The sequence below is a fragment of the Anopheles gambiae genome, chromosome 2 (genome assembly GCF_943734735.2).
Source record: "Anopheles gambiae chromosome 2, idAnoGambNW_F1_1, whole genome shotgun sequence".
Taxonomy (NCBI): domain Eukaryota; kingdom Metazoa; phylum Arthropoda; class Insecta; order Diptera; family Culicidae; genus Anopheles; species Anopheles gambiae.
In genome coordinates this window covers 53,053,846-53,078,361 of record NC_064601.1, presented here as the reverse complement: position 1 = coordinate 53,078,361, position 24,516 = coordinate 53,053,846, and the positions used below count along the sequence as shown (strand labels likewise).

General features: G+C 42.7%; 3 protein-coding genes across 6 annotated transcripts; all 3 read right to left on the bottom strand.

Annotated features, from left to right (window-relative positions):
• Positions 1 to 119: 119 nt before the first annotated feature.
• Positions 120 to 1,244, bottom strand: LOC133392144 (sex-determining region Y protein-like; the record flags this gene model as incomplete). The annotated part of the gene is made up of 1 exon (XM_061650929.1): positions 120 to 1,244. A coding segment is annotated over one exon (516 nt), but the record flags the coding sequence as incomplete, so codon positions are not given.
• On the bottom strand, positions 1,187 to 13,161 carry LOC1274478 (protein glass). Of its 4 annotated transcripts, none has more exons than XM_061642842.1 (6): positions 12,030 to 13,161; positions 9,773 to 9,903; positions 5,607 to 5,740; positions 3,011 to 3,133; positions 1,449 to 2,918; positions 1,187 to 1,323 (listed from the first exon to the last, which is right to left on the bottom strand). In XM_061642842.1, exons 1-6 carry the CDS (start codon positions 12,067 to 12,069, stop codon positions 1,251 to 1,253), a joined length of 1,971 nt encoding a protein of 656 aa, XP_061498826.1. In that variant the 5' UTR covers positions 12,070 to 13,161; the 3' UTR covers positions 1,187 to 1,250. The 4 variants fall into 4 exon arrangements, with proteins under 4 accessions (XP_061498826.1, XP_061498825.1, XP_061498828.1 ...); XM_061642841.1 differs by having other exon boundaries at positions 1,449 to 2,921; positions 12,030 to 13,160; XM_061642844.1 differs by lacking the exons at positions 9,773 to 9,903; positions 12,030 to 13,161 and adding an exon at positions 9,193 to 9,720 and having other exon boundaries at positions 1,449 to 2,921.
• A 9,718-nt stretch (positions 13,162 to 22,879) lies between these two features.
• On the bottom strand, positions 22,880 to 23,512 carry LOC4576857 (ER membrane protein complex subunit 6). Its single transcript, XM_562070.5, has 2 exons — positions 23,260 to 23,512; positions 22,880 to 23,197 (listed from the first exon to the last, which is right to left on the bottom strand). The coding sequence occupies exons 1-2, from the start codon at positions 23,396 to 23,398 to the stop codon at positions 22,989 to 22,991; spliced, it is 348 nt and encodes a 115-aa protein (XP_562070.4). The 5' UTR covers positions 23,399 to 23,512; the 3' UTR covers positions 22,880 to 22,988.
• Positions 23,513 to 24,516: the final 1,004 nt, after the last annotated feature.

The following is a 24,516-nucleotide window of genomic DNA, read 5'->3' as shown; positions in this document are numbered from 1 at the left end:
ATTTGATTCAAATATCATCACGTTCCTCTTTTTTATATATTTATGCTGGCGCTAGTAAAAGTATAATGGAACTGTATAGTAATTACCATTTTGTATTGAATTTACCAGCGTAGAATGGGTACGATTTGTACATGGTGGTTGTACACTTTTGTTTTATTTAATAATAATCTTTGTTGTAGAAATGTTACTTACATTTCTGCTTCTCCTCAATCTTAGTGCTTGCACGGATTTGTATGCACCTGTAAATCGAGCTACGATTACACGTGTAACTGCTGTATTGGATGCATGATGCAGCGCATCTGTCTTTGAGTATTCTCGGAATGATGCAACAAAACAGACTTCAGAACTGAGCTTAGTTTCTAATTAAATGCTAAGTATAGTAAGTATGCGTTCTTTGTTCGTTTTTATTAATATTCCTACTTCCGTCTCCTGCCGCGTCCGAGAAGTGTCTGTGCCGTTTTGTATTTTAATATCAATCGTATTACAACGATATCATTTTAAGAGCAAAGCTGGGAATCGTCCTGGTTTTTGTCAGTGCCTAACACTACACAGGCCTCCGGGTTGGATGACTAGATCTCACGGCGTTGGGTGGGGGGGGGGGGGGGTTTAATTGCGAACAAAAGGCTTGTCACCATAGCAACCAATGATCGTACAACCAGAGTGTGGTTTCGCATTGGACTGTTTCGCGTTTGCCCTTAATTTGTTTTTCCTGTTCTAACGAAATCCAGTTAAAATATATTCACAAAATTATTCCTCCCGAACAACGTCAGGTTGTCCTCGTATTTAGTGCGCTGCTGCTGCTGCTGTTGGAAGTGGTGGTACTCCTCGAAGTAGGACAGCTGTGTTGCCGTCGGAAGTGACTTGAACGGATGTGTGGTGGTCGTGCCGGAACTGCTCTGGCTGGCAGCACTGGACACAGCCGAGCTGGCAGCAATCGAAGTGCAGGCGCGATTGTAGTGATGGTGATGGTGGTGGAAGCTGCCTGCATTTTGGTTGTAAAAGTACTGTGCTGCCGCTGCCGTGGCCGCCTCCGAGTGGGCGGCAAGATGGTGTCCCGTTGAAACGGATTCGGCGAGTTGGTGTTGCTGCTGCTGGTGCTGTTGCTGCTGCTGATAGTGCTGGTGCTGTTGCTGCTGCTGCTGGTATTGGTGATGCTGATAGGACTGGTACGGATGACGGTGGTAGTGTGCTGGCAGAAGACTGCCGTGACCGACGGACGATGCAGACGAAAGTTGCGACGTTTTTTGGTGTCAAGTAATCAGCGCTTGCCCGTTGTTGCCGTGAACGCGCATGTGACGGTTCAGGTTGCCGGATTGTGAAAATCTAACGCAGAAGAAAAAGGGCAGAAAGGTGAGTGGATTTGTTAGAATTATGCTGTTGCTTTGCCTTCTACAGCTGCTCCTGTGGAAGGACAAACACACACATCAAGCTACTTGTGGGCCCCTTACCTTAGTAGACAAAGTTTGCACTGGTACGGTTTTTCGCCGCTGTGTATCCTCAGATGCTTCGTCAGCGTGGAACTGTCCGAGAACGCCTTCTTGCACGCCCGGCACCGGTACGGCCGTTCGCCAGAGTGCGTTCGCATGTGCGTCGTAACACTGGAGCTTTGCGAGAAGCGCCTATCACAAATGGGACAACGGAACGGTTTCTGGCCCGTGTGCGTGCGGACGTGTGCGGTCAGGTTGGCCGCCTGCGAGAAGCTCTTGTTGCAGTCCGGGCAGCGGTACGGCCGTTCGCCCGAGTGTGTGCGCAGGTGCGTCTTGAGCGTGCTGGGCCGTGCGTACGTCTTGCCGCAGAGTCGGCAGAGATTTGGCTTGCTGTCACCGCCTGCCGCACCGTCACTGCCACTGCCGCTGCCGTCCTCCTCTTCGTCGTCCTCGCCAATGGCCGCTGTCCGCTGGTCGACGGTGTCCGCAAAGCCCAGACCAAGCACACGACTTTCGGCCTTCATCTTGAGGGCGGCCGCGAATCCCACGGCGGATGCCGCCGCCACAGCAACTGCCGCAGCCGAGGTGGTGGTTGTTGGCGGCGTGGACTGATGGTCCACGACGGTGCCAAAGTCGGGCGGGGTGGTGCTCTTTGGTGGTGTGCAGTCGGCGTTGGGCGATACGGCCGCCGAACCCGACTGTGAGTGGTGATGGTGGTGGTGATGATGATGCTGCTGCTGCTGTTGGTGCTGCTGGGGATGATGGTGAGCATGGTGTGCATGTTGGTAATACTGATGCTGCTGGAGCTGCTGTTGCTGATGCTGCTGCTGCTGCTGTTGCTGCTGTTGCTGAAGCGTTTGTTGCTGTTGCTGGTGCTGTTGGAGATGTTGCGCTTGCGGCAGAACCTGTTTCTGGGGAGTCATTGTGGAAGAGCTGCGCGACGAATCGTGCGCCAGTGGAGACAGCGAGCCTCCGGAGGGAGGCGGAGGGGGTGGCTGACTTTGCGGGCGAAAGTCCGCAGTAAAGGAGTAGGTCGTGCCGGGAGGGTACGGCACCGGGCTGAGCAGTGGCGGATAGAGCACGTTCACGGACGAGGCGGCATTCTGCGCTCCCCACTGCATCTGGGAGCACTGCATGGGGACGGACGCTTCCGCACCGTACCCGTGCATTGTCATGTTCATGCTGACGTTGACGCTCATGCTGGGATACATCGGGGGAGCGGAGTGTTGTGCGCAGGACGAGTCGTAATAGTTGGTGCTGTAGGGGCCACCCGTCTGCGATGGCATCTGGTTGTAGTGCGCATGCGATCCGTGCCCATGGTGACTGGCCGGCGACAGCAGCATCTGCGGATGGACGGTGTACGAGAGGGAGGCCTGCGGGGTGGCAAAGCTCTGCCCCTGACCGATCGGTGGCGGGTCTGGGCTCTGCTTCAGAACGGCGTGCTTCAGCGACAGCAACACGTCCGCAACGTCATGCGTCGGTCGCTCCGGTCTACTGAGGTGAGAGGTAGGAGAGGGAGGTGGTATGTTGAGGTAAGTCCTCTTCGGTATGCACGGTAACGGAAAACGGGGACGATTACTCACTTGTAGGAAGCACCACAGGGAGAAAAGGGAAACAAGCTCGGTAGTGGATCGATGTCCAGCGGAGGCAGGCCGGGAAATGTGCTCATGTCCTCGCTCCAGTAGCTGCCAAGGTTGCTTTGTGAGCTGTTTGAGAGGAGAAAAAAAGGGTTGTGAAAATGACACAAAAGATGCTTGCACTCGTTACCTGCAACGTATTATATATTGTATATTGTATTATTAGTTAATTTGTCCCAATTAAATAGCTTAGCCAGTGGCAGATTAAGCAGTACGCAAACTAAGAGACCACGTGGGGCCTCAACCGAGGTCTCGAAGGGCTCCGAAGAAAAAAAACCTGCTCACAATTCAATTTGCTTCTCAATCCTTCTCTAGTTTAAAAATCGTCATACAAACTCTCGCTCATCGTAACGGCCTGCATTTGTGTGACCGCTTAGGGTCTCCATTCGTGGTAATAGGTCAATGAGCTAAGCAAAATAGCTGAAGTACTTCAGGGTGTGGAAAAAGGCATTACTCCAGGGCAGATGAAAGGAAAAGAAGACTGATTCTTAACCATTACCGGAAGTATATCTGATCCTAAACACAAATTCCAAATCTGTAACTGCTCCTGAAACCATAACAATACTGGAACTGGTCTTGAAACCTCTCCAACCCGGGATATGATTCTCAACCCATTTCAGTCCTGGAACTGATTCCGAAATCATACCGAATATGTAACTGATTCTGAACCTTTATCAGCCTTAAAGCTGGTCTTGATATCTGGCCAGGAACTGATACTCTTCCCATATCGGAATGAGAACAGGATCCTGAATCCACATTGGCTTTGGATCAAGTCGGAAATCCATATTGGTCCTGAAATTGTTATTTGAACCTATAAAATTACTGTACTTGATCCTCAACCCATGTCCCAACCCATACTGCTTCTATGATTAGTGCTTACTCTGTACTAATTCTTGGAACTGGTCCTGAACTCACACCGTTGCTCGAATTTATACATAACCCATACAGGTCCAGGAACTGATACTGGACCTATAACGGTCCTGAGATAGATTTCCCACGCTTATCGGTCCTGTCACAGATCTCCAATTCATATCGGTCCTTGAACTGATTCTGAATTATTCCTGTCCTGGAAGAGTTTCTGAACTGGTACTGGGACTGATGCTGCATCCATTACGATATTGGAAGTGATCTTGAAGCCATGCCGAATCTGAAACTGATCGTAAATTCATGCCGGGATCTCCTTCTACTGTTTTGGCACTACAACCAACAACGGTACCTCTTGGGTACTAGTGGGCTTGGCTTACATTGACTTACTCACTGTCCATAGCAGGATAGTCAGTCTTACGCCAGTCTTACGGGCACGGTCCCCATTCGGGACTTGAATCTATGACAGGCATGTTGTTAAATCGTACGAGTTGACGATCATATCACCAGGCCGGCCTCGTTATCCTTTAGCAGAGTTTTTATGGTTTTATTTTTTTCATCGGGAAATCGGCATGATGCTGGCAGCAATGCGCCATCGTTTCTACCGGTTGTTATGATATGTTGTTTTCGCACTTAATTTAATCTGATTTAATTTGAACACCGCGGTTCGCCAGTGTTCTAGTCGAACGTACAGCGACGTGACCGGGCAGGCCGCAAATTAAGCCCCATTCATGCCGTCCGAGGTTCGCATGCCGATCGGTTTACAGCTTCGCCAATGCATCTTCGAGGCGAGTAACTCGATAGCGCCTTCCGCCAAGGGCTCTCCACGCTTACCGAGTAATCCATGCAGCGGCATGGATGGACACAATTTGCTCACAGTGGGTCTCATTGGGGAGGAAAATAGACTCGCCCTTTCCTATGTGCGACGATTATTTCACACGCAAAACCACCAGCTACGGCAAGGAAAGTAGAGAAAATTGTCTCCGGTGAAGAGATAATTAAAATGAAATGGTATTCCTTTGACAGGAGTACATAATCTAATCTAGCGTGAGTTGAAGTTGAGCTGAACCGGGGGGAAATTCACACGGTTGCCGAGTGAATGCGAAAACTAGCGACCAGCCCCAGAATCGAATGTCCATTGTAAAACTGCCGATCGGTTGAAATAATTCCCGTTTGGAAGGGGTTCGGAGGGTCCGGAGTCGCCCATCCGTTGTTGGTGGGACATTCATTCACAGCGCAAGAAGCGTGCGGTTTACCAACTGAATGACATGTTTTATGCTGCCCATGCTTCTCCACCCAGCAACGCCCAACATGAAGCATAGGTTGAGGCAACCTTCTCCATTCCGACCTCACCGTCTCCCCAGCACGCAACGCTGCGCAAAAGCTTCTAAAATTATTTTCCCGCCATTTTCTTCCTATTCGTCGTCAACTATTCTTCTCCTGCTCCCAGCTGTTCCTGCTCCCCTTGCCACACCACAATCCCGGGTCCCTACCGGGTTTGCTGCGACGGTTTTGCATTGTGGTTTAAGTCTTTTTTTTTTTGTGCGTGTGTGCCTGCGCCTAAATGTTGCGCCTTTTTTTTGCGCTGCGCTGCCGAAACTGTGGACACTTTTGTCCCTCTTTGTGACTTTCGGGAGGCAGCTTTAGAGTTGACTTTCGTTTCGCATCAATGTTTTACCTCAGTACACCGCTGTGGTCGAGACAGTTTCCGCAGTCGCTGAAATCCGATCCGTGCAGTCCCGCAAGGGGCAACGATGCTGTGTTCTCCTGACAGCTGGAACAGCCACTACCACCACAGGACGATGGGCATTCCTAGAAAGACAGATGGCCACGGAGCAATGGGAGAAAAGGGGTGGGTGAGTATGTGGTGGTCAGTATGTTGACGTTACATTTATTATGATGCATGCAAAAAGTAGATAAAATAAAATAAAATAGAGCCCCTGCGAATGTGTGCTCGCACACGGACCGTTATGAATGGATGGATGTTGGGCTTTGCCTTTTTTATTGTCTGCTGTGCTGATGTTTATTTAAATTAAACTTATTGCTTAAACTTATTGCTTAAACTTAAACTTATTGATAAAAGCCAGCCAAAGTGATCGGAAAAGCAATCGGTGTGTCGCGTTAAAGTTTACTTGGAGTTAGTTACGTTTATTAAGCACACTGTACAATGCACTTTTTGCACGTTCACTTACACTTTTTTGACTCTTTCTTAAGGGATGAGAACTTAAAGGGATTGGATGCTACGGCACCCTTTTCGGACGGGCACATTGGAAATTGCCACTGGATTCCACACGAACCTGTCTATAATAGGGGTCCGTATAGTGCGATTTCCGTCACATTAAGTCCTCTTCCCGTACGATAGACACTCTATAGAGGTGTCCAAGCCAAAACTTGTCAGATGTTTTACCATTTCACCAACGAGGTTTTGGATGTGTTGAGGCTTCAAATTCAACCAGGCTTCAATTCTCCAGAGCTTCAAATATTTTTTTACGGTTGGTCACGTTACCCTTTTCAACGTTTTGGTCCAGAATAGACTACAATTCTCAATAAGATTTAAGCCTGAGCTTCCGAGTGTCCATTCTAGTCGTATGGTACGCAATGCACCGAAGTAGGCAGTGGTTTTGTGAGCTTAGGATCGTTGTATTGTTGGAGAATAAAATTGTCTTACAATCCAACTTTACGTGCCGATTCACAGACCACGCAAAACATCCCCACACCATGATATTGGCACCTCCATAGTTTACTGTTTTTTTATCGGCCAATTCCTCTCCGGGTTTTGTCCAAAATCGTGTTTCTCCCAAAGAGCTCGAACTTGCTCTCATCACTCCAGAGAACTTGTAACAAACTGTGTGTTTGTTAATAGAACTGTCAGGCATACCAACTATAACATGGCCGCAGCAGAATGGCCCATGTTGTGTTTATAAGATGCAGAACAAATATTGCAGCTATACCACTCTAAGTGTTTAAAGTGCGATTTTGCTATACAATCATAAACCGTTCTTTTCCTTTGCCTGTCACAAAATGGGTGGTAAAATAGCGGCATTGATGCTATTGCGTAAACGTTCCGCTCGGGACACGTGGACACATGCTAAATGAGCTTTGCCTTCCATCCTGCCTCGACAACGGCCGACCTGTTCCACCCACTGTCGACTGCGCTACCAGTAGTAGTAGTTCAACGCGGAATAAACAGATTTATCCGTCGCCATGTTGTCGGTTATTATGGGTGGCCAATTCCGGCGGCATAGATATTCGCAAGCTCTCACCGTCTCTTCACAGCTTTTGCGTACGACGGGGCGCGGTTCCAGGAACAAACGAGCACCGATTCAAAATATAATCTTATTAGGATCGTAAAAAAGGACATGCCGTCACGTGATGTGCTAGGTCCGTGACGTATCGGGGTGTTGGCGCTAGCAAAATAGGAACAAAATTAGCACACTGCCAGTACACTGTCGTATACTTGCACATTACGTTCTATGCAAGATGGCCACTGATGACTGATCCAGACCGGTACTGTGGATGAGCTGCCGACCTAAAACGGTTTGATTTGCTTAAACCTGTAACTCAGTAAACATCGATCGGGGTAAGGCTGTTACCAGTGGCCAGCTTCGATTTAGGTACAATGTGTTCTCATGATGTAAGTAGCTGGTCGTTGTTTGCTTTTCCGTTTACCTATCTGTCTGTACGGTGACCACCACCGGTTACACAATATTTTGTTACAACACCATCGCGTGAATGTCTGTTTTAAGCCATTGGCATAACAGTCTTGTGATCAGCTTAGCAAAAGATGTACACGCTTGAAAGCAATATACGTTACTTTGTCTCCTTTTGGCAAAAGCAGTGATGACACCACAATGAGTTTCACACGCTTTTTTTCTTAGAGGTCAGCAAGAGCTGTACAACGAGGTAGAATATTACTGCAATACCAGAAAATTTGTATTATCAAACCACATTTTTCATTTTTGCTCGTGTCCACTTGCTCGTGTCCATACAAATGCTCATTTTGATTTTATTTTCGGGAACTAAGCCTGCCATATTTATTTCTATGCTAGGGATTGATGTCCTGTTCATATTGCACGGTAATAGAACCCAGGGAATTGTGAAAAGAACTCATAAGCCTGATATTTGATTTTTGAATTATATGTTTGAAGGGCATATAATTTTTAGCCAGTTTAATTTATTCCGTTTGGTAAACAGGTACTTTTTCCATGAACTACAATCATACACAAACCATGGCTAAATAAAATTAGCAAAATTGAGAACTTGAAATCGATCCTCGAGGAAAGATTCTTGTGAGATTTCATGGAACTTTGAATGAAACTTTTACATTATAATACCATTTTTGCACTGCATTTAAATCAATACTGCAATTGATTGATTGAATGAATGAATCAAATTAAATTAAATTAAACAATGTCATCTCAGACACGCTCATATCGCTGCCTTTTGGAGGAAATTGTGCTAAAAATGAACAAATATGGTTTTATGTTTCATAAACTTCATAACTTCATAAACTTTGTAATCCAAACTGAGAATGATCGCAACTATCCTCTAAATTCCGGTGCTTTTGTCTGTTATTCCAAACTCGTTGTTTTGAATACGTTCCCCACAACTCAAACAACTGTGTTTCTGTAGAGCCCAATTTATTGATATGATAAAATTTTACATTATTTCAATTTGTTTTCTCTAACATCTAACATGGTAGATTTTGGTAGCCTATCATGCTTTAGATCAACTTCCTTCACTGTTGACCGTAATAAATAAAAAAGACAATGTTTTTGGTGATGACGTTAACTACATGGTTAAGATGGTAGTTTTTTGACGTTAAATACATTTTGCGACCAGTTTTTATTTATAATACATATAACACATGATAATAAGAAATGATTTCTTCTAAACGATAACCATTTACTTCACTACAATTCAATCAAAGGAAAACTTAAGTAAAATTGTATCTGAATCCCAAGCAATGTTTTAACAATGTTAGATTAAGTAGGGCAGCATTTCACAATGGTAATGTATAAAACTACTAAAGGTGTTATTTTTTAGAAATCAATTATTCGTTGACATTGATTTTAGTTAATTGTATTGTACGTGCTATCAAGAAGAAACTTAAGAAAAAAAAACGCAAAACTCTACTAGTACTGAAACAACGCATCTCATCCATAAGATAACGACATCATTTCCGAAAAAATGGCAAAAAAATAATGAAAACATTTATTTTACACTAAACATTTTTTTTATGGAAGAACTTATGCACAACGTACTGTTACGCTACACTACACTACCCACAAAACCAATTCTGCAAATTATACTAAAAACCCACACACTTGTTTGATCTTCATATAGCACCAATCGTTTTATCTTTCGCAACCAACCAGTGCAATGCGCAAAGTTTCACTTTCCAAACTGGGAAACACTTTACGAATAATTAAAATCAACTTGTAAATTGTTTCTAATGCTCACAAACACACACATACACACACTTTCTATGGCGCTGAGTAATGATAGTAACCGAGACGCCGTTACACGACGCGTGACGATGAACCACAACCGAAGAACTAAACCGGAGTTATGGTTCACAAAAAGTAATGCTGAGATTCGTCACAATAAATGTGAAATTTCAGATATTACAAATCGGGTGAATTATGCAAAAGTGAGAACAGCTTTTTCCTACTGTGCAGAGCTATGCGCGTAAAGAAGATAGACGAAGAAACTCATTTCGGTCGTCGGTATGTTACAGCGAGCATTACATCGAGCATTGCAATTCGTTCGCGGTGTCCTGCGCGATTCAGATGCTGCGAAGAAAACCAAAAAACTCTCACACACACGAGCATTTGGACTCACCTGTGGACTGTCGAGGGGCATCCCGAAGAGGGGATTGTTCGGGACATAGCCCGTTTCCGGCTCCATGGGAGTACTATCCGTACTCCCACATGATATATACATGGCTCCACCTTCGTGTATTTGATTGAACTCTGCAAATATAGGCAAAAAGGTGAAAGTAAAATCATTAAATTACAGCACACACTCTATCGGCGGTGCTTAACAGAAGGAACCATTTCAGCAGGATCTGGCAGCATTTTGAAGTTCAAGCATTAGCATGTTGGGGCGTGGGTTGCAGGGATTCGTGATGCTTCTGGATTGGTAAAGTGTCGTTCGGTGTTACATTGAAACTCTTCTTTATTTAATATGTTTAATGTTATTGTGTATTTGAGATGTGCAAACATATTTTTCCTCTTGCGAATTTGCTTGTTACGTACAAGCATTTCATTTGATTAGAACTCTTACACATGCCTTGATAATATCAAACAAAAAATATACTGATTGTTGTACGATTGTTAAGGAGTTATGTTAGCCATAAACGAGGTAATTATTAATGGTCCAATAATAAACGCAAATTTGCCCAGTTGGAATTTAATTCGTGAATGTCTGCCGACCGGTGCAGGTCACGGCGGGTGTACGGCAAGCTTATTTTTGCAGTGTACACCTCAATCGAACACGCCCCTTTCGGCGGAAAAGGGGGCGTAACTTGCACTGCTAGAGCGCTGGGAATTATCTGTTTCCGTTTGGTGTTGGATTGCTTAACATTTTATTGATCATTTGGGCTGAAAGTACCGAAACTGGCCTGCCAGAACAAAACAATTCAAACCATTCCTTACTTATTTTATTAAAATTGATTTCATTCATTTACTTTACAATTTTTAAACGTGTTAAAATCCTGTACTGTTTGGGTTGGAAAACAGGTTTTATGCTATTCCCCTCAATTCTTTAAGCATATTTGTTGATATGTATGTATCACAAGCTCTTGGACTAATTACATAAATTATGAATGAAACAAAACTAACGAAATTAAATTGAATTGATTAAATATGAAGGATTTTATCGTTATTGATCTGCAAAAAATGTCCACTATCTAATCAGCTTCTATGATCGAGTGTTTAGGTTTAACAAAATTAGTAAGATAAATAGGTGTTTAAATTTTTTTAATTAAAAGTTAACTAGAACATCTCTAATATGGTTGCTCGAGACAGCGTATCTAATTCAAGCTTATTGCTCTCATATTCAGGTATCGTTTTTCGATTATATTTACAGTATTATTCATTGTAATTAACTTTTCCACACATAAACTTTGCCTTTTTACTTTCTTATTCAGAAATAACACACGGTTTTATTATTTATTTGCAACACACGACATATTTACTACGCTTACTATCGTTTTTTCATCATCCGCTAATTCTATGCAATTGGCAAAATATTGCATTATACCTGCAGTTTTCTGTCTATCGTAATTAAAAAAAAGCTTTGACAATTAGCTCTTAAAATGTTATCACTTTTATCTTCCTTTTCTTCGCTTAATTTGCTTATATTGTTCTTATACTGTCTAATCTAGTTTTTAACCAACTGGCGACAATTTTCGCTGGTTGCTAAATTCCTCCTATACAGTGCATCTGTGCTCGATATCTTTACACGAAAGAAATAGTAATATGAGATTCTATGCTTGGCTAACATTTATTGTTTTTGTTGTGAATATTGTCTAGGAGAGTTTTAAACCTCTTTTCTAGGCGACACCGTTTTACCAGGGGATACTTTAGATAAGTTTGGGACACTTTCTTGAATTTTTCTGCATGAAATGAACTTTATATGAAGGGAACTCTCTAGCACGCTTGTTGGACAAATCCTATAGGAAATTCCAAAGAGCCTGTTAAAAAGGTGTGCCATAGAGTCCAATTTCCAACACATGAATTTCCCTTCCCATAGGAAAGAGTCAAAGAAGTGTCCCACAACTATGAGAACCACTGGAAACCCCTGTAAGTTCCCGTCATAACAAGAAGAGATCAAGAAAATGTCCCTAAATTAAGAGAACCAAAATTATGAATTATGTCCCAAAATTATTATATTAATTAGGCTTTTCGATACTGGATTGACTCATAACGTTTGTACACATGACATTCAACCTCTTATTATGCCATACTAGCAGAAGTCGGAGTTTATTAACATTGATTTCTTCATTAAATCAATGCTTGGTCTATGTATCTAGTGTATCAATTATGTATGGATATGTTGAAAACACTAATGCTCATTAATCCAAAGCAATACTAACCCAGAGTGAACGCGTTACTGTGCTCTTCCGTGTGAACCATCCAAAACGCACGAGTACTAGTGAGCCACCGCAAACCACACAAACAAATAACTTAACTACTCAAACAAGAAACAACACAAAATGGAATGGCATTCAGTCGCTCCTTCTTAACATAGACAGCATATTTAATGCGCAAAACGAACATGCGAGAAATCAGCTTAATCCAGCAAATAGCACCACCCATAAACCACGTACACATCGGAAGTCAACCGACCAGTAAGTATCATAATTCACTCGCTTTCACTTCCATTAATCGATCAGCGGATCGCATCCTGTACAATTGTAATGCTCCACCGTACGAAGGCACCTGGGGTTCCGCAAACACTTTGCGATCACTTGTATAGCTATAGCTTCCTGTTTGCACCGATTGCACTTGCACCACATGCACTCTCCGCTGCACTTTGGCGTAGATCGGACAGTAACATGTCAGTGTGCCGCTTTGATCGCTGTACCTTCGCATCAAGGGCATGGTGTTAGAGGGTACGGTGGCGAATGCCGCTTATTCCATTTGCTTCCGATTTGCCCTTGCACATCATTGCATATTTCGCAAACGAATTAAACACTTGTGCCAAAACACAACACCAGGCAGAGTTAACACTGACGCAACCAAAAATCGATATAGTAGAAGCACGAACGCAGGTGAAAGGGTTTCAGGGAAGGTGTGGAAGGATAGGATAAAAACACAGTCAAACGCAAAGTGCCTAAGAAGACGGTCGACGACACCGACGAATACGTCGATACTCTCGGAAGGACGGTACGGTAAGGACTGAAGGACGGTTTCGTACGATGAGCTGTTGGAAAACTTTCCGAAAACTATCCCCTTGCAACCGGACGGACACAACACCACATTGGCCCTTTCCAACCCCTCCTTTGGCATCGCTCCTTTGACAGACACACCAACACACGCCGCTTCGATCGGATAGGCTGGTCGAGCGCTGTTCGATTCTTCCCTTCTTCCCTGTATCGTCGCTGACGAAACAGCGGAACGAAAAGAGCGAAATACGAGGCAGGAAACAGCGTGGTCGGATCCCTTCCATCCGCCAGCCAACCAACCAACGAACGAACGAACGAACGAAAGAGCGGTGCATGCATGAACAGGAACTTCTCTTCACATTGTAGTGTCCAACTATAGCATAAGACTGCAAGTAACAGGGACACACTAAAACCACACCAGCAAACACTGCCACCTCCATTTTATTCCAGCCGGCCAACAGCAACGACACGACCACGACCACGACATGACGCTGTTAGGACCAACCGGCAGCAGATTCGATGCAGCTAGCATAAATGTGACGAATGCGACAGGGTGAGGTAGAAGGGAGGGAGGAGGGAGGAGGAGGGGTTCCATGTTACACGATATGCAAACAGTGATAGTGGGGATTATGAGGGGAAAGGAGAGAGAGAAATGGTAATGTGGAGTTAGTTTGTGTGCTGGGGCTGTCTTCACTCTGTCCTTTGTAGTGGTGACGGTTGTTTTTGTAAGCTGAATACTGCCAATGATGTGACCAGCCTGCGCCAATGGTACAGTACGTACCGATTTTTTTTTTTGTTAAACTTCCAATACCATTCCAAATAATAGTCAAAAGATCATATTAAGGATCGCTCTAAATTTCGTTCCTATGAAAAGTCGCTCCAAACATAGATCAGTCCGCTATATCAAACTGCAATGTTAGCACTTTTTCAATACATTTTATCAATATCCTTCCGTTTCCTCACAATCATGCAGGTTTAATTATCGGAGAACGGCAAGAATGGTTATTCACCCTTTTAATGTAGGAATGAGTTTAAAGAATGCACTGAAATAAATTATCCATACATCTTCAATCTTACATGACCATGAATTATGGGGCATATATTTTGATTTATTGTAAACATCATTTTAATCCATTTAGATATTGACGATGTTTCTCAGTTTTTTAAACTCGAATATGCTATAGAACAAACATGTTGGTGGTAAATCCTAAAAATTGCCTTCTAATAAAATGTGAAAATGAAAGATCTTTCAACCTACTCTACCTCATGTGATATTTGTCAACGATCGATCATAAAAAATAAAAAATACACTCAAATTAATTCAATATATTTATTCTAGATATAAAGTAGAAGGACATATTGCAAACGGCAAAGTTGCTAGTTTTGTGTACAGAAGACAACAACGACATAAATTGCTTGATAAGAATTTTTGAACGTTACTGTATTCATCGTTTTCGTCACTTTCTACCCTTTACATCTCTATCCAGTTCTACTGTTTGATTGTTCTTCTGTTTATATTAACTTCAAACCTTTTAAGCAATACGGCCAAAGCCGTTCCTTCTGAATAAAAAAAAAAACTTCAAACCTTTTTGCTCATCATTCTGCTCATTACCCAGGGATCGATAACTTATTTGATCCTTCCAAGCGAATAGCTTGCTACCTCCTTGTAGGCACCTGATGATGCTGGATGATCACCAAACTGGATGAATTTGATACTTCTTTTCTTGCATTTTGCTTTTTCGATTTACTTCTTAAAGTGTTTCCTTTCGATCGGGTAAAGTCCTCACGAACTCGGACCACGAAAGCACACGAAATATGTCCTTTGCCGGCAGTCTTGTATCCGCAGGAAGTCCTCTACATTGTAACAGGAACTTCCTGTGACATTTCGTTGCTGCTGTATCCAAAACGATCGAATTAATGTCTATCACACTATCAAAGAAAAGGGTTTGGAAGATATCATGACTCTAGAGAGAAACTATCATCTTACAATTGTTTCCTTGTTTCGTTCTGTGCTACATTGTGCTTGACAAGCTTTATCATCGATTGATGTAAGCTGATGAAGTAGCACCAAGTAAAATATGTTATCAGCACACGAGGCTTGTACTATCAGCTAAAGAAAAATGACAGATAGAGTTTCAATGGTTTTGATAATTGTGTTAATACAAGTATCTCAAAATTAACGACGAATTGGTATTTTTTTCTTTCGCTCCTTTTTGATCTGGAGTTTTTCCCGTTATGTTTCTACGCTTTCCTCGATATCGAGTGACAGAAAGCGCCCCCGTATTCTCGAACGAAACAGGATACTTGCATCAATGCCTGATCTCGTCAAAATGCTGCTGACATGCGGAACAACTCGGGCGCTTTCTTCAGCGTCAGACAGTGAGCGGCCACGGCGTCAGGTTGTTTCTTGTACGTCCACACGGCACTACGGTGACGTAAACCTTCATCCTCACAGGAAGAACAAAGTTCCGTGAAGTCCGCATCCTCTGCGATATACAGTCAAGTCTGTGCACTCCTTCTCTTCCCAACGGCTGACATCGTTGCATGGAGGCATCGTTCCGGAGGACTTGTCCAGTCCTTTCCCCCTTGCTATCGAACGGCTGTGCCTGATCGCCCGAACGTCCACAGCAAACGGAGGATCAACAAAAACGTAATGTTCAATCGAGCGTCACGATCCCGGCAATGAAAGGAAAAGCGGTGATCCACCTTTGCTCGGCATGGTACTTTACTTCGCCGTTTGCCGTTGATCGTTCGTCCCATGTTTGGGGTGCTATTGTGTAAGACGAGACGCGAGAGAAAATGCTGTGCTGCCGGGCGAGATTGACCGCGCAGCAGAAAGGGGTTAACTGAAAGAGCTGGAGGTCAATCTATCCCGATCGCAGTCTGGAGCTGATGGACGGATCCGAGAAATGAAGGTCTCCGTCGTTGCGAAGGTCTTGCGCAGGCTCATCCTCTTCCCGGCTGTGGATGGAAGGATAGGTCAATCATCTTTCAGGCTACCATCGGTTCCTTCTGTTTCGCACCAGACTGGGTGGTCGTACGCGTCAAACAGTTGTCCCCCTCCCCTCTGCTTTGCTGTCGCATCCTTTGCCGATCGATCTCATTCACCGGTTGCTTTCCGCATCTCCGTCATACTGGGGTTCATTTTTTTGTGCGCCATGTTGGACACATTCAAATTAAGGGAACAAAAAGGACTGGGTGATCGTAGTACGGGTAAGGCACATAAAGCAGGGTAAATTCATTGATGAAATTGTGATCGTACTCGGTCGATCTGCTGGGTGAGTTGAACACGGTTGTATACTGGACCTGGAGAAGTGGAATGTTGTATGTATATGTGTGTGTATGTGAGCGTGAAAGGTACCTTAGTGTTGTCATATAGTACAAATACCAGATGCACATGGTGCCGTATTTGTCACTGCGAACAACTGTGCATTTTTCATTTACTTTGGTAGTCAACGGTGACAGTCGGTGGGCAGTTTGAATAGTGGATAATACTGCATGTAGAAAATACCGAATTTGTTTTAATTCTATGTAATATCTAAATATCAAAGACACTTTATTAGGTAGCGTACTACCGAAATCACAAAGAGACCTCAAAGAGATATAAAGAGAGAGAGAGAGAGAGAGATAGAGAGAGAGAGAGAGAGAGAGAGAGAGAAAGAAAGAAAGAGAGAGAGAGAGAGAGAGAGAGAGAGAGAGAGTTGTATCTAGCAACAATTTCCTTAAATCTATGCGAACAAACGCATCCAGTACGCAGCCTTTGTCGAAAACTGAAACTGTGAATTAAAACTATAACCTAATTCTTCGCTGTAATTGTAACATAACATTTAAACTCTTTTGTGGTTCGTAATTATTTTACTCATATGATTTAGTGACTTGGCTACACAATGTGATACAATGGAACCCCTCATAATGAGTGCCCTTTAGATATCAGCTCATATTTTAACGAGTAAAATCTCGCATAACGAGCATCATTCGATCATATGCGTTCGGGATACATGTTTTGGGAGTAGATGTAAAATCATGAAGCAGTATTTCTTGAATTTTGATTATCACTCAGGCAAATGAAAATTTCTATACTATGCATTGTTTAGTAAAAATCTTTTGCCAACAGGAGAAGTGTGGTATAATTGAATGAGGCACAAATGTGTGGTATTTGACGAGTGTTTCTTGCACGCCTTTCGGAATCAACTAGCTCATGAAGGCGAGAATTTTCCCTGCCAATTGCTGTTAGGAGGAATTTCCTATGACTACATTTATAGGCGCGGGGCCACAGGAGTGGCAAAACACAAATTCGTCAAAATGTGAGTTTTTTTTTTTCACATTTTGAGTTTCTGTCAATATATTTAATTTGTAGCAGCCAGGAAATGAAGTTGACAAAAATTGACAAAATTTGACGTTCGCGAAAAAGCGTAAATAACCAGCTATTTAGCGCAGTTGTGATCCATTGCTATGTAAATATTGGTAAAATGTATGTTTCTAATTGATTTATGTTTCTGTTTAGTACTTCATAAACTGAATATCGATCGATATTCAGAGGTTTGAGTTGTGTGTAATTCATGCAGTGGCGATTTTAACGGTAAGCAAAATATGCAATAGCAAAATATGCAATCTTTAAATAATTTACTGATAATAAAAAAAAACGAATAGCAAAAACATTTTTTTTTCAAACACTTTGGTAATGGAATTAAACTTAGGTCAATGTACAATTTATTGAATTTGATATTTAAATAATGATTCAATAATCTTTTGCAACCAAATGCTATTTTTTACATTGCACAGTTTCGGCACCCCTAACAAAATGGCGTGGCACAAGAATGCGACAGCAAATTGATTATACTCCCTAGCTTATATGGTCCCTTTTCCAACTTTTCCATCGCAAATTTCCCCCATTTAACCAGATAGAGGGGAGACTAACACCCACCCACACACACATACACTTACGCTACTTCGTTTATCATCTTGCCGTACAGCAAGCGGTCGCATCAAAAGACGCCATTGTGTTTTTAGGTTGCGTGCGTCTCCTCCTGTTGTTTTGCTTTTCTTATTCACCCTGGCGCGTGGTTTTCCCGCAGAAATCAATGAATGGTACGGGGGAGCGCGTGGAGCGCGTGAGGGAGGAGGTTGCTGTTGGCGGGGCGGGCGTTGTTGGTGTAAATTGAAATGAAAATGAAGCCCCACAAATGTAACGCCACGACCGGCGACTGGCAGTTATGCAGTAGGCTACGAAAGGCGATGGAGCAGCGTTTTCGTTCTTTTTGGTTCCTTCTGGTTCTATTGCATTACGCGAACTGCTGTTCGGCAATACGCGCTATACGTTCATTGTGAGTAGTTATGAAATTTCTTTTCATTTCTTCAAAACAGTGTTTTGTCTTCAGAGCCCGGTCCTTCGTTGGCCAATGAAGAAGGAATCAATAGTACCTGGGCATAATGTAGCATGGTTAGATGGTGATATAGCTGCAGTAGTATTAGCAAAGCACTTGACGCGATGAAAGCCTTCGATGGTTACCATGGTACTAAGTTTCATCCCTGTTCTCGGGACTGTTATTTATAAGCATATGGCATGCAACATCTTCGATGTTGGAGAACTGCTTCAATAGTCAAATTCCGAATTCTAAGGATGTTGGATCTACAAAATTTCCAAATCATCTGTGCTGCGTTTCAAAACTGAATGCAGGGCATACAAATTCACCGGAACCGGGTGAATTACCGGCGGTATTGATTGTTGAAGCCTTAAAACTGGTCACATGATTCAGTAGCGACAGCAATACGTGTCCTCTTCCTTGCACCAATCTTCGTGGATGGGTACTTTCGGAGCTGACCAATTCTGGATGCAGCTAATGGTCCTATACTCTCGACTATTGAATGTAATAATAATAGCTCGAGTAAAACTGCGACTCATAAGTGAAGTGGAGTATAATCACATGATAGCTTATTTATGTTTTTTATGCATATTTCATTCAATAGACTTGTTTGTTACTGAACGATACCTATCATCATTAAGTTCCAATTGTGATTCCTAAAATAAACATGGATATTTCCTACTCTTATGCTATTATGGAACTGTTATTGGCTAAAACAGACATTTTTTTATCACTTCAAGGTAGTCTGTAACGTGTCAATGTTTTTTTTTTTTGTTCATGAAACTCAGATTATCACGTCAAATGTGGCACATACGTGCATGTAATCACAAATGTACCACCAATTGTTCGACTTCGAATAAAGCTGTGTTTGTGAACTTTGGCGCAATCTTAAAATTTCTGAACATTTATTCTGCTTTGAAACGTTATCAAAAGGTAGCAAAATTTTAAGTTCGTCTTGAGAACTGGCTATAGCATGTCCCGAGTAAGGCTCTAAACCTGTCCGAGTGGCCCTACCATCTCTCTGAGAAGGAAATGTCACCCAGCTAGTTAATAGCCTTACTGTTAGATGTTCAAATTATTGTAATTTCTAAAGTCTTCAAAACACTTATTTTAAGCTAGGTGGCCTAACTGCACCCTGGAAAAGCAATTCAAACCACTGTACCAGCCTCTCCCATTCTCCCACCCCCTATCGGTTGAAGATTATCGTGTTTCATTTATTAAAATATCGTCTCACCCAATGATAACATTTCCGCTCCGGTCCTTGAAATCGTACAAAGCAACTCGTTCCGTCAGGATATTGAGGAGCGGACTGTTGTAAATCGGTCGGAAGACGGAAATCGAACCCGCAGAACCCCCCACCCCCCCTGGCACCACAACACCGGGGTCAACCGTCGATCGTGTGCGATCAAAACAAGTGACTGCTGGTCGGCGGACAGCCGTGGCGAAGAAGAGTCGTGGACATCGATACTTTCAGCGCGCACACAACACAAGGCGGTAAAACAGCCGTTTGTGCTGGCTTTATTGTTTCAACTGCTGCCGCGGCTGTTGCTGTCACTTTTCGACTTTACCGGGAACCTTTCCTTCCAGCATTAAACACGAAGGGATTTATTTTACTTCACGTCGCTGGAAAAATGACCCACTCATCCACCTTCCGCCACGGGACGGAACTGGAACGCACTAGGGTCCTCCCTCTCTGCTTCGGTACTGTTCGTGTAGCGCATCTTGTAATCGATACTTTAGAATTTGATTGGACGTGAGATCCTGCCACGTATCCGAGGAGGATTAATTTCGGTGCCTATTCCATGGTTGATAGGATAGGGTTTTGGGTGCGCTAAAATATGTGTATTAATGAACTAGTACGAAAGGGGTTAAAGTATCCATCCTGACGACTTAATGCTCAGGAAAAGCGCATGGGAAACAAAACAGTAATAGAAGTTTTGCGAAAATTATGTTATTAGATTTAGCACAATGCAAAATAGGCACTTTGCTTTGCTTGAATGAACTACCACGGCAAGGAGTGCAAATTGACCAACATCAAACAAAACACTTGCGTCAGCTCGCAACAGCTATACACTATATTATTACATTTACTTTTCACACACTCTCCTCCCCAGCCGGAAGGCAGCGTAGCAGCGTAGGGTTTGTTTTCCGTGCCCGTTAACCGCACAAACCCCTGCCGAGCTGCGGCTAGCTGATTTGTTTCCTCGATCTATTTCCGCTTAATCATTTGTTTACTCAGTGCGCTGGGCGTATAATAACCGGTGGGCGCCTCCTAATCCACCCGGACATATTGTTCCGGCCGCGAACGTTTGTGGTTTTCTCCTGCCGGGTGGGTCGTCTGGTGCGCTCTGCGGTACAACCGTGGTCGTCAAGGGAAATCCCCTCTCTCTCCGTGCTTAAATCCAATCCAAGCGGGCGATGAAAAGTGATTTAATCAATCAAACGACAAAACGATGACGATAGGGGTGGGTATTTGCGCGAAGGGTGACGGCACGAGGGACAAGATAGTGCTTAGCGCGCATCCTTTCCTACGAGGGGTGGTGAGAGGTGTACCTGCAATTGGTTCATGATCATGATTTCCTTCCCGGTGGCGGCAATTCGACTTCCGCCTGGATGCTTATCGATCGGATAGCATACACACGTGTTGTTGAGAAGATGTAATAATAGCGATTAGCTGTGTTGAATATGTTTCGTAGTGTCCGGGGCGGGAGATACCACCATGAGAGAGAGAGAGAGAGAGAGAGAGAGAGAGAGAGAGAGAGAGAGTACGTAAAAACTTATAAAATAGATAAAGTCATCAGATTGTTCATTGGCTGGTAGTGGGACGGGTAAATTGATAGATGTAGATCGGGACGAAACAAAGACGACATTCATTGCGCCAAGGTTTTGGCAACAGACAAATCTTAGGAGATGCGATGGGAAATGTAAATAATATGGCTTGCCAGCGCCGTGTGCCGGACTTGTACATCAATCAGTGGTCGCGAGTAATTCTGATGATGGGGATGATAAGTTAATTTGATTGAAATCACTGTTATTTGATATACTGGCATACTTGAAGCCGCGATTAAAGATGAGAAATAGTATGTGATAATTTGGAGCAGCCTTTTTGGTGTATTTGATGACCTCACAGGTGGGCACTCCACGGTACAGCAGAAACGGTACGATTCCAATCAGGGGCAGTACCGTTCTCGAAAGCTAAGACTATCTATTCATATTATGTAGCCGGTATTATAGGCCAGCGATAACTTAGGTCGTTACGCTACGAAGAATTATATGTAATCCATATTTGGTTGTATCCTTATTTGTTAATCTGTCGCTCTATTTGTCTTAATCTTGCTCTCTTTTCAACAAGTTTCAACTGTAAACAGCGGAAGGCGAGGCGGATTGTCGGAATACCGTCTCTGACATTGTACTAGTTTGTGAGTATTTTCCAACCCATTTCAATTTGGTCGTAATTCCTTTATTTGGGATACCGGTTATACTACTAAACAGAACCAATTATATGTTTTAATATTTTTTTTTATTTAGTTTCTCAACATTAATTGACAAACACTATTACGAATACTAACACTAAATGTTTCATTTTATTAAACCATTATTGTGGTTTGATGTGCAACGTCAATGACATTAGTCAGAAGTTTTATCAGATATATTTCGTGCGTTGCATTTAACTTATGGTCAATGAATTGTGACCATAACAAAGGTCAGCGGTCACAGTCGACAAAACCACGAGACAGTTTAAATTGTTAATATTCACTCTATAACACCGGTTTTTTTGCTACTTACTGCAATAGTTCTAGAAAATAGAATATTAGAAATATTACACTGTTTACTGAAGGACTATCGGCAACGAGTAAACCAACCATGATAGTCATTACCAAGCCCAGCAATAACTAAGGCCGACCGAGTTTGTAGTCTATCTCACAGTTGCGCCAAGTAAAAAATAGAAGAAAAAAATCTTATTTTTTGCGTACTACTAGTTTATATGATCCGGTCTCGTAGTCGTTAACTCGTACGACTTAACAACATGCCCGTCATGGGTTCAAGCCGCAAATAGACCGTGCCGCCATATGTAGGACTTGACTACCCTGTCTGACTGACAACGGCTGTTGAGCCAAACTAAGAAGAGGAAGAAGTTAATATGACCAGGTTACACAAGTTACAAGGCCGGAGTTGGTCCGTGGATATTCAATGGGTATTTTTGTTTTTACATACAGATTGCTGTAACTGATTTTGTGAATGGGTGATTGTGTCATATTTGCCATATTATGTTTGTTTTTTTTTCTCAATTCTCTGTAAAAAGCCTACGAGAGAACATTGGTTTCAATTTAATCGTACCGATACCCGGGTATGCCAGCCGTAGCGTCGAAAGTGAAAATTTTTCCGTTGAGACCACGGTTTCTTGTGATTAAATGTAACATAATTAATTTTTTCGACAAAATTATGCATTAAATTTCTATTCAAGTTTTGCAGTTCCCACTATCTGTTTCATGTTTCAAGCAGTTGTGATATCCATAAGTACATTTCAATTCCACCCTTAGCATTATTATACATGAAAAGGAAGCCACCTGAACATGGCCATTACGGCAGGAGGACTCGTGTTCATCTCGCTTCCTATTCTGAATGCAGCGCTAAGCTCATGTGTAAACACAGGTGAACAAGTTCTTTCCCCTCATTCATGCGGTAAACATTAGCTGTTGATAAAAGATGGTACGTGTATTTGGAATCGAAACAATAATTTACCAAAGTATTAGCCTAGTGTTAGGTTTGCTCTGTGATCTGTGTCCCACACCTGTGGCCTCTCTCAATACACGTGCACCATACCGTACAAGAACGTCCAGAACAGCACGTAGGTGCATAGGCCGCTCAGAAAACCATGGGTAAGCAGGCTTTTTCGGCTGATGAAATACTTCTGCCAATTGGAGCCGGATTTCAGTAGCAGCATCTGCCAGAGGCAAAGGACTGCTAGCACGTAGAAGAGAAACCCTAGCACACCGGTCAGTCCAAGCACACCTGTGGAAAAGGAAGGAGAGGATGAAAGAGCCACCCACCAGACTAATTCGACATTACAATACCTGCGGTGCTGCCCGACAATGCAGCCATCGAGGTTCGACAGTATTCCACTGCAGATGCATTGTTCCGTATTGCGGTATCACTGTATGCAATAATTTCTCCGGTTTTGGTTTCCCTAGTTTTCACGCGTGTAGTTGACATGATTGACCAATTTTCATCCACAGAATTTTAATTTACACTATGAATGTTTTGATTTGGAAAACACCACGGGCCACCGGATCGTTCGGCAGGTCATATCACTGAAGATTTTTGACATGTGCAGATAGAATGTCTAGTTTACGTTTTGACGTTTTAATTTAAAAACCCAAGCAACAATCTCTCGACTCACAAAACCAGTCTCAAGTTCCCACGCTGGGTTTTGTTTGTCTTTTCGGGTAAACAGTGGTACCTTTTATTCGATTTTGATAACTGGTATCTTTATTATTTTTTGTCAAACTATTCAAGTAATCCAAATAATCGCACCATGAACCAAAAAAGCATTTGACAACACGTCCGATAAAATCACATGCGATGGAGCACAAACACGGCCCTAATAAGCTTATTAGACGATGGAAAGCTCTGCCACATTCGTTTTGTATTTTTCTGTCGTATACCAATTGACAGATAACTAATGGTCTGAAAATAAGAATTCGAGATGCTCATTTCCAATCTGCTCCGGAGAGAATTTTTCTGTAAATGTCTATATAAGTACAGTGGAGTGACGTTTATTCGGACTCAACGGGCCTCAACTTCGCTCGGATATGCGAATAACACGGACAACGAGTCAAAGGATATTCATAATGACAAATTCCTGATTTTTTTAAATTTATCTTATGTTTTGATAAAAAAATCCATTTTTTTTTATTAACTTGACGTTTTTTCCTATGACAATATTTGAAATTACCCATGAACTATCGTGTTTGTTGTTCGCACAATGTGCTCTGATAACCTTTTTTTCAAATATCCTCTTCAGAACGCCACGTCACTTTTGTATTGAACTGTCATTTCCCAAGTGACATTTGCTCGAAATTGTTTTTTTTTTCAAAATCTGCTCGATTAGTACTCGATACGCCTGAAATTGTGGATTTGTGTGTGATGAAGTGTATTGAAAGTGCCAAGATTTGGTGTGTTCGTAAATTAGACGTTCCTTTCTCGGTGTACGATGCCGTCGAGCTAATTTTTCACTCATAGCCATGGTTTTTTGATGGAAAACAAAAGCTATTTTTTGTGACGTTATTCTATGAAAAATGGGTATTATCTAAGAATAAAATGGGTACATG

What these genes read in the sequence shown, in the direction of transcription:
- LOC1274478 (XM_061642841.1), bottom strand. Translation starts at nt 12,069, where the DNA reads ATGGTTCACACGGAAGAGCACAGTAACGCGTTCACTCTGG. An exon ending in CAGTAACGCGTTCACTCTGG is followed by an intron (nt 9,904 to 12,029) that starts GTTAGTATTGCT and finishes CTATATTTGCAG; the next exon opens with AGTTCAATCAAATACACGAA. An exon ending in CCCTGTGGTGCTTCCTACAA is followed by an intron (nt 2,922 to 3,010) that starts GTGAGTAATCGT and finishes CTCTCACCTCAG; the next exon opens with TAGACCGGAGCGACCGACGC.
- LOC4576857 (XM_562070.5), bottom strand. Translation starts at nt 23,398, where the DNA reads ATGTCAACTACACGCGTGAAAACTAGGGAAACCAAAACCGGAGAAATT. An exon ending in ATTGTCGGGCAGCACCGCAG is followed by an intron (nt 23,198 to 23,259) that starts GTATTGTAATGT and finishes CCTTTTCCACAG; the next exon opens with GTGTGCTTGGACTGACCGGT.